The sequence below is a fragment of the Notolabrus celidotus genome, chromosome 15, assembly GCF_009762535.1.
Source record: "Notolabrus celidotus isolate fNotCel1 chromosome 15, fNotCel1.pri, whole genome shotgun sequence".
In the NCBI taxonomy this organism is placed as follows: Eukaryota; Metazoa; Chordata; class Actinopteri; order Labriformes; family Labridae; genus Notolabrus; species Notolabrus celidotus.
The window spans coordinates 22812568-22823561 of NC_048286.1; the positions used below are offsets into that span (position 1 = coordinate 22812568).

The 10994-nt window shown below is 40.3% G+C and overlaps 1 protein-coding gene across 1 annotated transcript; it reads right to left on the reverse strand.

The window, feature by feature from the left end:
- Nucleotides 1–657: 657 nt before the first annotated feature.
- On the reverse strand, nt 658–3683 carry ptger4c (prostaglandin E receptor 4 (subtype EP4) c). Its single transcript, XM_034703789.1, has 2 exons — nt 2561–3683; nt 658–2434 (listed from the first exon to the last, which is right to left on the reverse strand). The coding sequence occupies exons 1-2, from the start codon at nt 3419–3421 to the stop codon at nt 1838–1840; spliced, it is 1458 nt and encodes a 485-aa protein (XP_034559680.1). The 5' UTR covers nt 3422–3683; the 3' UTR covers nt 658–1837.
- Between the last annotated feature and the right edge of the window lie 7311 nt (nt 3684–10994).

Consider the following 10994-nt stretch of genomic DNA (forward strand, 5'->3'; position numbering starts at 1 on the left):
CTTTTCAGCCCGTGACCCCCAAAATATAGGTGCCAAAGACTCGCAACCCCCATCGTCCCTCAAAGTGATCTAATATGACTTAATTTAGCTGTGCCGTTATGAATTAGCCTACAGCTGCTGATGCTTTTGATAATTAATTGTTCACTAGCCCTAAACTTAGGAGTCATCTGGCAACAAAGAAAGGCAGAAAACTCATTACATTTTCTATTTTCAAGGATTTTTTTCAAATTTAGCTACTATTCTTGTTGATATTTTTTACCATAATGGGTCAAATGTACTATTTATTAGAGAACTTACAAAAAAAACGTTCTTGAAGACATCTCACAACCCCCCATTTGTGTCTGGTGACCCCCCAGGGGGTCCTGACCCTCACTTTGGTAAGCCCTGTTCTATAGGACCAACACTATTACCTTGCCCTGCATCTGACTCCTGATGTTGTAGAGCCACCTAGTGGTCGAAGCTGACAACCAAAATGTTAAACTGAGGTCCCCAGACTGAGCTAAAGAAGTGTTACACTCTTGGCACCTGTTTGTTCAACAGGGAGCATTTCCTTGAAAATTACTCTGTTAAATCAACCGTTAGAACAGATAAATACAGCATTGTATTCTTTATGATGCCTTCCTATCACCTGTTCAGCCATTTTATCAACACCACAGGTCAAACAGCTAACAGCAAGATTTATTTGGTATTCATGTTTTCAAAGTTAATACATGGTCATGTTGACCGGTCAGCATTTACAGGTATCAAACCATGACATACAAATGTGCAATGAAATACAAAATTCAACAAAGTTTAAGAGTTCAAATGACTACATTCAGTTCTCCCTTCATCATGCAACACGGTCCAGTGGCAGAGAGTCAATAGCAGCATGTAGATTTATAGTGGAATAACAACACAAAGAGCAAACGTATTGCATGTACACAGTGTATCAAACTCTGCATATGACAGAGATGGATGTTTGTACCCATGGGGTATGATTTAATTCTGTTTAGATTTCCACATTTGGAAATTGTTAGACCTTAATGCCCTGTTTGTATGTACTGTATGTTTCTGTGAGTGTGTGTACACAAGTCTCATCCCCCGAGGTGTCAAATGTCAATGCTTTGACATGGCCTTCTGCTAAATACAGACACACAACAAGAAACCTACATTTGTCGAAACACTAAACAACACTAACCACTTTGTGGAGATATGCAGGGAATACGATAAAGGGTTCAAACATCACTAAACGTAGGCCACAGCAAGTAGGCGGTGGTTCAGTATCATGTGAAACTCAATTTGTCTTTTTCTTCTTCTCAAACTTTACAAAAGATTCAGCCTTAGATAAAATTGACACATCTTCATAGAACAATTCATTCATACAAGTAAACGTCGCGAGTTAGTTTTGACCCTTGAACGGCTATGGAGTCTGTACAAGTGACAGAGCTTGTTTGTATGTCACGTAAAATTACACTTAGCGTTTTCACGTGACATTGGGGGAAAAAGGCGTCGGTATTTGACTACCTGCTATTAGAAAGCAGATATGGGTTTACTTTCACACTGCATTTAAACTGCTGTGCCCTTCAACTGGACCTTCTAACCTCAACAGAGTCCCACGTGTCACATCATATGATAGTTTAGTGCGAATGTTGGTTCGATATCAGCCAGTTTTCCAAAGTGCGGTTTAAATGTTCACAGCTTCAAACCTGAAGCGCTACAATGTCAAAAGAGGATTTTACAAAGAAGCAACGTTGCTTCCGCAATGACGGGGTATGAAGCACACATTTGCTGTGCAGAAGAAGCAGCTGTTAGACACTGAGCCATTTACCACGTGGTGTTGGCAGACAAATCAGGTCTATCAAAGGCATTTTACTGACTGGCACGAGCTCGGTGTGCTGAATGTGCAGGTGACGATGTCCACTTTTCTGACGTGAGCCGAGATGTGCGGTGTTGCACTGCGCCCAGGAGACGACTTGGCCGCCACCTCCTGTTTGGACTCGGCTGCTACATCCTCTTCACAGCCCAGGATCGCTGTCGACTCCACGCTGAACGGGTGAAAGTTGGCCCTGGCTGTGTCGTATTCCCACGCTTGCCTCATTGCGAAATCTGTGAAAGTCTGATGCTTGATGGACACGCGGTGATCCACGTCATTCTTGTAGCTGGCTGTGCGTAATGACGCGTAACTAGTGTCGTTGCTGTGTAAAGACGGGGGGGATTGTTGATCTCCTTCCCAGCCAATGTTATCCCCTCGGCCTCCTTTTACCAGGAGTACTGTCCTCTTCAGTTTCTCACAGCCCTTCAGCAACAGGTTCTTTCTACACAAAATATAAACCCAGGGGTCCAATATTGGGTTAAAAGAGGCGAAACGGATTGCCATCATGTCGCTCCGGTAGTCTGGCTTTCCTCCAGCGGAAATTAGAGCAGGGTCGTAAAGCTGGTTCACAAAGATACGCACCTGACACAGAGAAACATAGATTGAAATGTTTTTCACAAGAAAAATTAAATACAACAATTATGAAAAGTGTTGAGCACCAATGCGCAAATAGTAGGAAAAAAAACCTGAAAAGTTCTTAGTTCTTACCACTAAAGGGATGGAGCAGACCAGGAAAACGATGGTCATGAGGATCATGAGCCAGAACATTTGGATCTCCGCCGCAGAGGTGACTGAGGGCAGCCGGGGGAAGCGGCGCCGTGATCCTCCCTGCTCACACAACTCCGTCCTGACTATCCCTGTCCTCTGGTTCATCCCCACCAACGACCTACACACCGCCAAGTTACACAAAACTGTCACTAGGATCAGCAGCAGCATCACGCCACCATACAGGAAGGAGTAGCAGGCACCGAGTGGATCCATTGCCCTCCAGTCTAGAAAGCACCAAGTCCCTGGGAAGTGCCTTACGTGCTGGCCGAATCCAAAACTGGGCATTATGCACAGCACAATGTTTGCCAGGTATGTGACCACGAGCGCAAAGCGCGCCATAGTCCTGTCAATGTGCTGGGAGTAGAAATACGCATGGTTTATGGCCATGTATCGCTCCACGGCCATGGCGCACAGTATGGACATCCCTGCTGAGCCGAAAAACAACATTGAGAAGGAGAAGAAGTGGCACAGCAGCGTTCCACCCGGCCAGCGGTTGGCCACATATGTGGCGATCACTACCGGGCTGGTGAAGCAAGTCCCCAAAAGATCTGTGATGGCCATCCCGCACACCAGAGTGTAGAACGTGGTTTCCTTTTGTTCCTTTTTGGAGATACACAGAACAACTATAGCGATGAGGTTCCCCAGGACTCCCACTGCGAACATGGTGGCTGAGGTGACCAGAGACTTGAACTCAAGCCGGAGCGCAGGAAACGTGCTGTGGTTCTGGCTAAGAGCGATGAGAGGCAGCAGCTCAGAAACATTCACTTCCAGTTCACCAAACGCAAGACTGTCGTTTGTCATTATTAAATCAAACAATGCATAAACGTTATAGTGTAAGAAATCTCTGTGATATTTAGAAATCTTTCTCTGAAAAATAAGACACCCTGCTGCAACATGTCAATCTGAAATATTCTCTTCTCAGAAGAACGTAAAATTCATGACAGAGAGAAAGGCTATGTTCAGTTTCAAGCATTGTTTGGCTCCAGATGCCCCCATATGAAGGTGTGCCTGCTTATGTTGACACTGCTCGCAGCTGCGGGTATTTAAGCCGAGTGCTGATGTCAGGAGGGTGACGTGCGGGTTGGAGGCGCAGCAGTCCGGGTTTCCCAAGATCTAATTTCTGCTGCCAAAAAAAAAAAAAAACAATATTCAACTCTTCATTACACATATCAATCCAGAGGTGAAATTGCGTCCTCTCGCTTAACCCGGACGTCATCGGTCAACATCTAGCATCTTTTTTTCACCAAGAGAAAATTACTGTTAAAAAATAACTACTATAAGTAAATAATTGAAGTGTCCTCTGCTTTCCATAATGCTGTTAATTTGCGCAATTCATCTGCTACTTTCTCAACACTATTGTTCAAAGGCTTACACCTAAACACTGCATCGACTTTTCTAAACTGAGTGACATAATGTATCCCCGGATCTCACTGATTTAGTGTAATATTCCTTTAACTGTAAAAGTGTATAGGTGTACGTGCTTCAGACTATTGGTTAGGTAAATAAGAAAAGTAAAAGTAGTTTGTGTGACTATGGTCCTCGTTTAAAAGTATTCAGAGACGGAAAGGGGGGCATGATGACGTCATAAACCAACACTTCAGCACCATGGTCAGCGCCTTCAACTTAATCAGCACCACGAACAGAGGCTGTCAGAATGTGACAGCTGTTGAAAAACCAAACACTCTGCAATTAAAACATTTTTGATGACTTGATCAGGCTTCAGTCTACGGCTATGTACAGACCTAATTTGGAAATGCATGATAAGATTCCCTTGATTCAACAGAACACAAAAGGGCAGATCCCAACATTGTTTTAAGTGCTATTGAAACTGAGAGAACCTTCAGATGTTCCCAATGCACTAAAATCAAACAGAGTCCACATATTGCAGGGAACAGGTTCCAACCACCAGCCCATCTCATTGACCACAAAGCTCTAGATACTCCTTGAGGAAGTGGACTCATGGGGACAAACTGTCAATGATACTGATTCAATGTATTTATGGCTCTGCAGGCTGCTTCTCTGTAGAGTGGTGTGGACCTGCGGGTGTGAGTCACATGAAGCGTAAGTGACAAAAAAGTCCTCAGAGATCCACAGCTCTGACTTTATGGAGGTAACTTTGTTAGTATAATACTTTTTGTCCGTTGCTTTGATTTGTTTTGTTGTTAATTTTTATTTTGTAACAAATAAATCAAACACAGTAAGAGCTTCACTTTAAATGATGCGATTGAGCTTTTCCTACAAGGACTCTGGAGGCTTTTGTACACTTGTCTTAAAAGCATCCTCCCACTGAACAAAACAGTGGGCGGATGACAGCATAACCACGACTTCTAATGAGAAGTCTAACAAAAGAAAAACTCTAAGGTGTCTGTCAAGTATTCTTTCTTTTTTTTAAAGTGTAAGGCTGTTTGAGGTTTTTTGACATTAGAGAAAATGTTAACGTCTGCACCTGCAGGTGTGTGTAATTCATCGAACATGTGCAGCAGTCCTTTTGTAGTGAAGATGTGGATGATGGAGTTGCCAGACTCTTTTTTTTTGTGTGGCAAAGATTGCAAGATGAAAGGGTTTGATGATAGTTTATTCTACATTAATCTCAAATGTAGAAGAGAAGGAATGAATGCAGGACAAAATACACAAACCACTGAATTGTTCAACTACAAAAAGAAGCAAACACCATCACCATTTCTGAAAAACTCAAAGCTCTCTCAAAGCTTTCACTTCTAAGGCTCTAATTGAATCCCTTCTCTCTTTCCATTTCCTGTTCAGGTTCTGTAATAAATTCTTCATGATAAACATCCTCTAGGGTTATAGACTATACCATAATTTTATCATCATCAATAATTCAGTAGCCTATTTCAGTGATGAAACGTAACTCTGCACCATTGCTCCTCTGGTGCATTTGCTTTTGAAATCTGAAAATTTGCCCCAAATATCCTCCAGGGCTAAGCCTCAGGCTCAGATCGCACCTGCAGGATCTGTCCCTTGAAACTGACCTTCATTACAGACGGATTCAGAGCAAAGGTCAAATGTAAAAGATGGAAGGTGCATCTCAGAAGTTAAGAAAGTTGTGCAAACATAAAATATTTTACATTCAAGAAAGTGATAATTATATTTTTAGTAATTTTATCTCTATTTGGATTATTTAGATGTGTTTACAAAAATATCATATATTAAAAATTAGGATATTTATTTTCAAGTTTGAGTAAATCACTATTTGAACAGTGTAAATATTCCCTGTGTATATCTCAGTCTAGGTCAATACACTCATCCACAATGATGGAGAAGACTGCTGACTCGACTAGAAGAAGCTCATCACCATCCACAAGGAGGTCATTGGGGGAAAGGCCAACTGTTAGCAGAGTGCAGTATTGAAGCATATTAATGGAAAGTTGTCTGTAAGGGAAAAGTGCTCAAGCAACAGAGGTGACTGCAGCTTTGAGAGGACTGTGAAGGGAGCTTTACAAGGAGTGGACTTGAGGCTGGTGTCAGAGCATCAAGAGCCACCACACTCAGATGTCTTCAGGAAAGTGACTACAGCTGTTACATTCCTAATACAAAGCCACTTCTGAAGCAAAGCCAATGTCAGAGCCAGTGGCTTAAATCAAAGCATAACGTTACAAAATATAGAGTAAATTATTAAATTAATACGCTCCTACAATTGTCCCAATAAATAATAGTACAGTTTCTTTATATATTTTGTTATTTCTATATATCCTATAGGCACACTTTAACCTTATACAATATCTTATAGTACTCACAAATAAACACAGAGACACAAAAGGCAGGATGATCTAATTGTTGGAAATGAAACAATTCATCATACACACTCTGTGTAAGGTTAGACCGTTACAGAGGATGGAGCTCTCTATCTCTGTCCATGTAAGTGGATTCCTCTCCTCTCACCGAGCCTCCTGGGTAAGCACTTGTGTGTGTGTGCGATATTGTGAGTGTGTGTGTGTGTGATATTGTGTGTGTGTGTGTGTGTGTGTCACTACATGTTTTAATATCAGACTTCAGAGGCTCTGATGCCCACACATGAAAACCTACACTCTTTCTAAACACACATACAGCCTGAGGGACTCCTGGCTGCCCACACACTGAGCAGACACTGAGTGGGTTTAATGAAGATAGCTTGACTAAGTGTGTGTGCTTATATATACAGTATGTTTGTGTGTTATTGTTCAGATGTGATCCACAGGGATTCCCTGGTCACATTACAGGATTTATATCTTGACCAGAGCCGCTAATCAAGCATCCTCAGAGGGTTAGTGCAGTCTAAGGATTATGAGATGTCTGTGCACACGCATTCATTAGCCTTGCTTTAAAGGGGGAGGCTGATATGAATGGCAACCACACAGACAGGTTTAATGGTGTTAATGGGTTTGATTACTCCCTTCTCACTAGGCAATAAAAGTCACAAGCTTTGGAGGAATCTCCCTTCTTATTACCAACCCAACAATTTCATTGATTTCCTCTCTCAAGGGTAATCAATGTGCAAGTTGGGTATTGATCAGTCTGTGACGCTTTAACAATCAATATGTCGAAGAGTGATATTATACTACTGGGATACAACTCAACAATCCCTTTGTGTGGAGGTTCATTTCATATTGTATGATCTGTTGATTAGGATAATTAAATTATTTGCAGATGTGATCTTCTTAGCCAAAAATTTAATTTAGTGTGTACGGCATCTTTTTTCAGTGTCACAACCTTAAACAGGTATTTGCTATTTTGCTGCAGGGAGGCTCAACGGTGCTCACAAAACTTTACCCAAACATGCAGAATTCAGAAACGATTAAGCAGGAAATATGAATGTTAAACTGCTTCTTTCCAGAAGGTGGCATTATGATGTTTATCAAATATAAATAAAGAGATTCATTCAGAGTGAGATTTTCATCAAATGTGAGGAGTTTTGAACAGATTATATATATGGAAGTTAATACTGCAGCTTTTCAGTATGTGGACCTTTGACTTAAAGGTAGTATGTGGATCTATTCAGGGCAAGACTTTCATCTAATGAGTTCAATTTGAACGAGATGGAAATTTGTATCAGAATCACATTTGCTGTATAGTGTTTGAGTACATGGCTGGTATTTGTCTTTCACCTCTAAGCACAAAAATTGAAGTAAAAAGGCGAATATGCTTTCAAATATGTTTTCCCGAAAGCTCAAACTTTTCATCTATCAAATAAAAAATAGAAGCATCTTGGTATTCTTCCCTTTTGTTTCAAGTGCAGCAAAACATCTGCATAACTGCTCTCTAATCAACGTCAAGCTAAGAGCATTTGGCACAGGTGAGGATACAAAGAGTGACTGAATGCCCACAATGCCAGGAGCACTATACATAAGAATAAATGTGTTATGATTTGGCAAAAGCAAAAACTGTTTGATACAAACAACTGAAAAAAAAAAAAATGAAACTCTTTAGATTATTTCTCTTTCTTCCATAAATTGCTGGTTGAGAGCGCCCCAAAAAACGTTGTTGTAGAGAATTTATGTTGCTTTTAGAGAAGTAATATTTCATAACGGCACCTGTTTAATGTTTTTGAAATTACATAATTGTGTCGATTTCACAAACTAATTACAAAATTATTTAGAAATACCAAAACCCATTTTTTATTTATAAAACAAATTTGTATTTATTTGGGATTATTAATTCATTTTATTGTATTTAGTTTTACTGAAATATTACCATTATAAATGTTATTAACATTATTAATATATATATAGATAGAGATTTGTCATGGTTTTTTTTCTCTATATTGTATTGAAATTTTTTTTTAAAAAGTTATGGCTTGTTGTATTATTTTTTTTGTACTTGAACACTTGGGATGCACAGTATTCCGTTGTAATAGTCATTCACTATACATGTCTTTTCTTTTGTGACTCTGAATCTTGATCTGTCATTTTAAATTTGCCATATTTCTCAATAAAAGTATCTATGAAAAAGAAAGAAATACCAAAAGTACAGTACAGTTCAGTGCAGTTCTGTAGCAGCAAACAAACCAAAAAACAAAGAGGACAGCGAGACTCAGATGTAATGAGGCACTCTTTGTTTTCCTCTCATTGCCATAGTTACACCCCACACTCCTGCTCCCGAAGGCTTGACACCAGGTTTCCTCACTGAGCAGGGTGAAAGAATGAGCTCTATGTTACTGACGTCTGCACTGCTGCTGCAATTCAATGGTGATGCTCTACTGTCTCTCTAAGGCGTCACACTGCTCAGCGCTGGGGCTGCTATCACGGCAGTGATGTCACAAACAAGCCTGATCTGATTTTTCTTCGTCCTCCGCGGTTTCCTCCTTACACTCATCCAATCACAGCTCTACTCCTCCAGCCTGCCAGGCTCATGTCATCAATGAGCTGAGGCTCATTTATGCTCTCTGCATTTCTTTGTCTTATTTATTTTTCTGCTCTCTTGATGTCTCTGTTCTCCAAATATGTTTTCTTTTTCTTCTTTTTGCTAATTTCTTCTTCTCTGTCAAAACTGTAACATTTAAAGCAAAGCAGAGGGTGTTTTGTTAGTGCTCTGTTATTTAAGTCAGTATTTTTCAACCTTTTTAGAGCTAAGGCACATTTTTTACATGAAGAAAATCCTGAGTCGCCACAAGGCAAAAGTATTACAAAGTGACACATTTACAATGACAACTTAGTCTCTGAATTTATGAATCTATTTATCTGAGAGAGGGACTTTGGCTACTTGTTCAACCGCATCAGGGCAGAGCATCTCATTTACAATGGCTTTGCAGGCAGGTAGAATTAATGTCTCCCCCAAAGGGTGTAGCTTTTTTGATTTGGCTATGAGTTCAGCTAATAAGTAGCTAGCTTTGAGAGCTCTCGCAGACACATATGTAGTTTTCTCATAAAAGTTGCCTGTTCCTTCGTCTTTTTTGGCAGGCGATCAAAATTGTCTGTGTTCTTGCTTTGAAGTGACGGGTGTTTCGTTTGGAGATGGTGTTTAAGCTTGCTTGGGACCATGGCACAGTGGTTAAGTTTTTCTCCACACACCGAGCATATCGTAGTCGGTGCAGTAGCATCCCCTTTGAAAGTAATACCAAATGAAAGATAACTTTTGCTGTATATAATGACTAAACGCTGCTTCACCATGTTTCGTTCTGACTCTTGGGACTGAAAGCAGACCAGTACCTGATGACCTCAGAGGTCGAGGTGGTTCATAAAGTAGTAGCAGATCAGCAATGTATTAACATTGTGGCTGAATGTTAGTTTCTGTTTCAGGTTGTTCTTGGGAGTCAGAAAAGCATAACAGTTACCAGGGGCAGATGCGAGAGCAGCCGGAGGAACTAGACCTCATTCATCTCTGACAGGGAAAAGTGAAGCAAGATCCTGGTGATCCAGGCAACAGCAGCAAAGCTGGGGAGTCCAACTTGAAGTTTTCGATCACTGTAAAGTAACTTCAGCCATAAGCCGTAGTGATAATAGCCACAATGTCAATGACTCATTCACGTTTGAAGGTTTTTGCCTCATATGTGTTCAGAGTGAGACAAGACCTCTTCACTTTTTTGCATAAAACAACCCAATTTTTTTTTTTTCGACACTATACAATGCTTCAACTTACTCATTGTTTATTAGATTATCTTATCTTTATCTTATCTGTCTTATCCATCTATCTATCTTAAGCAATTATGCTAACACAGGGTGAGTATGTGGAGTAAGGCATGGGGGGGCATACATGTAGTCGCATATTTATACACTGGTCTTGATTCAGCCCTTGGATTACTAAAAGCAAAATTAAACAATACAATAACATACGATACGATATTAAATATGAACCAGTTATCTTTTCAGCAAAGTTTTGCGTTCACATGCAAAAAACATGACAGATTCATCGTCTGTGGAGGATCTGCAGCCGCTCAGTTTCTAACCTTGTTATGCATGCAGTGATCTGAGTGAGCGGGGATGCTATGTTACCTGGGCTGATTGAGTGCCTGAAAGTTGTCTGACATGGGAGAATCCGCAGGGATATGTATGCTGCCCTACTATGTTTTCCCCCCGAGGCTACAGAAACAATGCAGATACATCAGGGTTGCTTGGCTGGGGGATGAGTAACGTATACAGTATATGTGTAGCAAGGGAAAACAGGTTTTCCATTATATGGGACCTTCAAGGCTTACTGAATTAAAACAGCTGAGTTTTTTCAAAAGTCATCTCCTATATAGTTACTGTAAATAAAAGAAGTAGCAATTCAACCAAAACAGTTTTATACCAGAGTGTAAACATGTTTATTTGAACTGGAATGTGTGCAAATCCCTTCTTAAAACATAGTTTTATCTGAATTGTATTTTATTTTAACTGTCTCAAGAAATATATTTTAAAATAATTTATTCCTTTAGAGTTCTTTTAGGGGAATTTTACGTCTT

Excerpts from the sequence above, each read along its gene's own strand:
- ptger4c (XM_034703789.1), bottom strand. The coding sequence starts at position 3,421 with ATGACAAACGACAGTCTTGCGTTTGGTGAACTGGAAGTGAATGTTTCT. Across the intron at positions 2,435-2,560 it reads TCTGCTCCATCCCTTTAGTG|GTGCGTATCTTTGTGAACCA; the intron begins GTAAGAACTAAG and ends TCTCTGTGTCAG.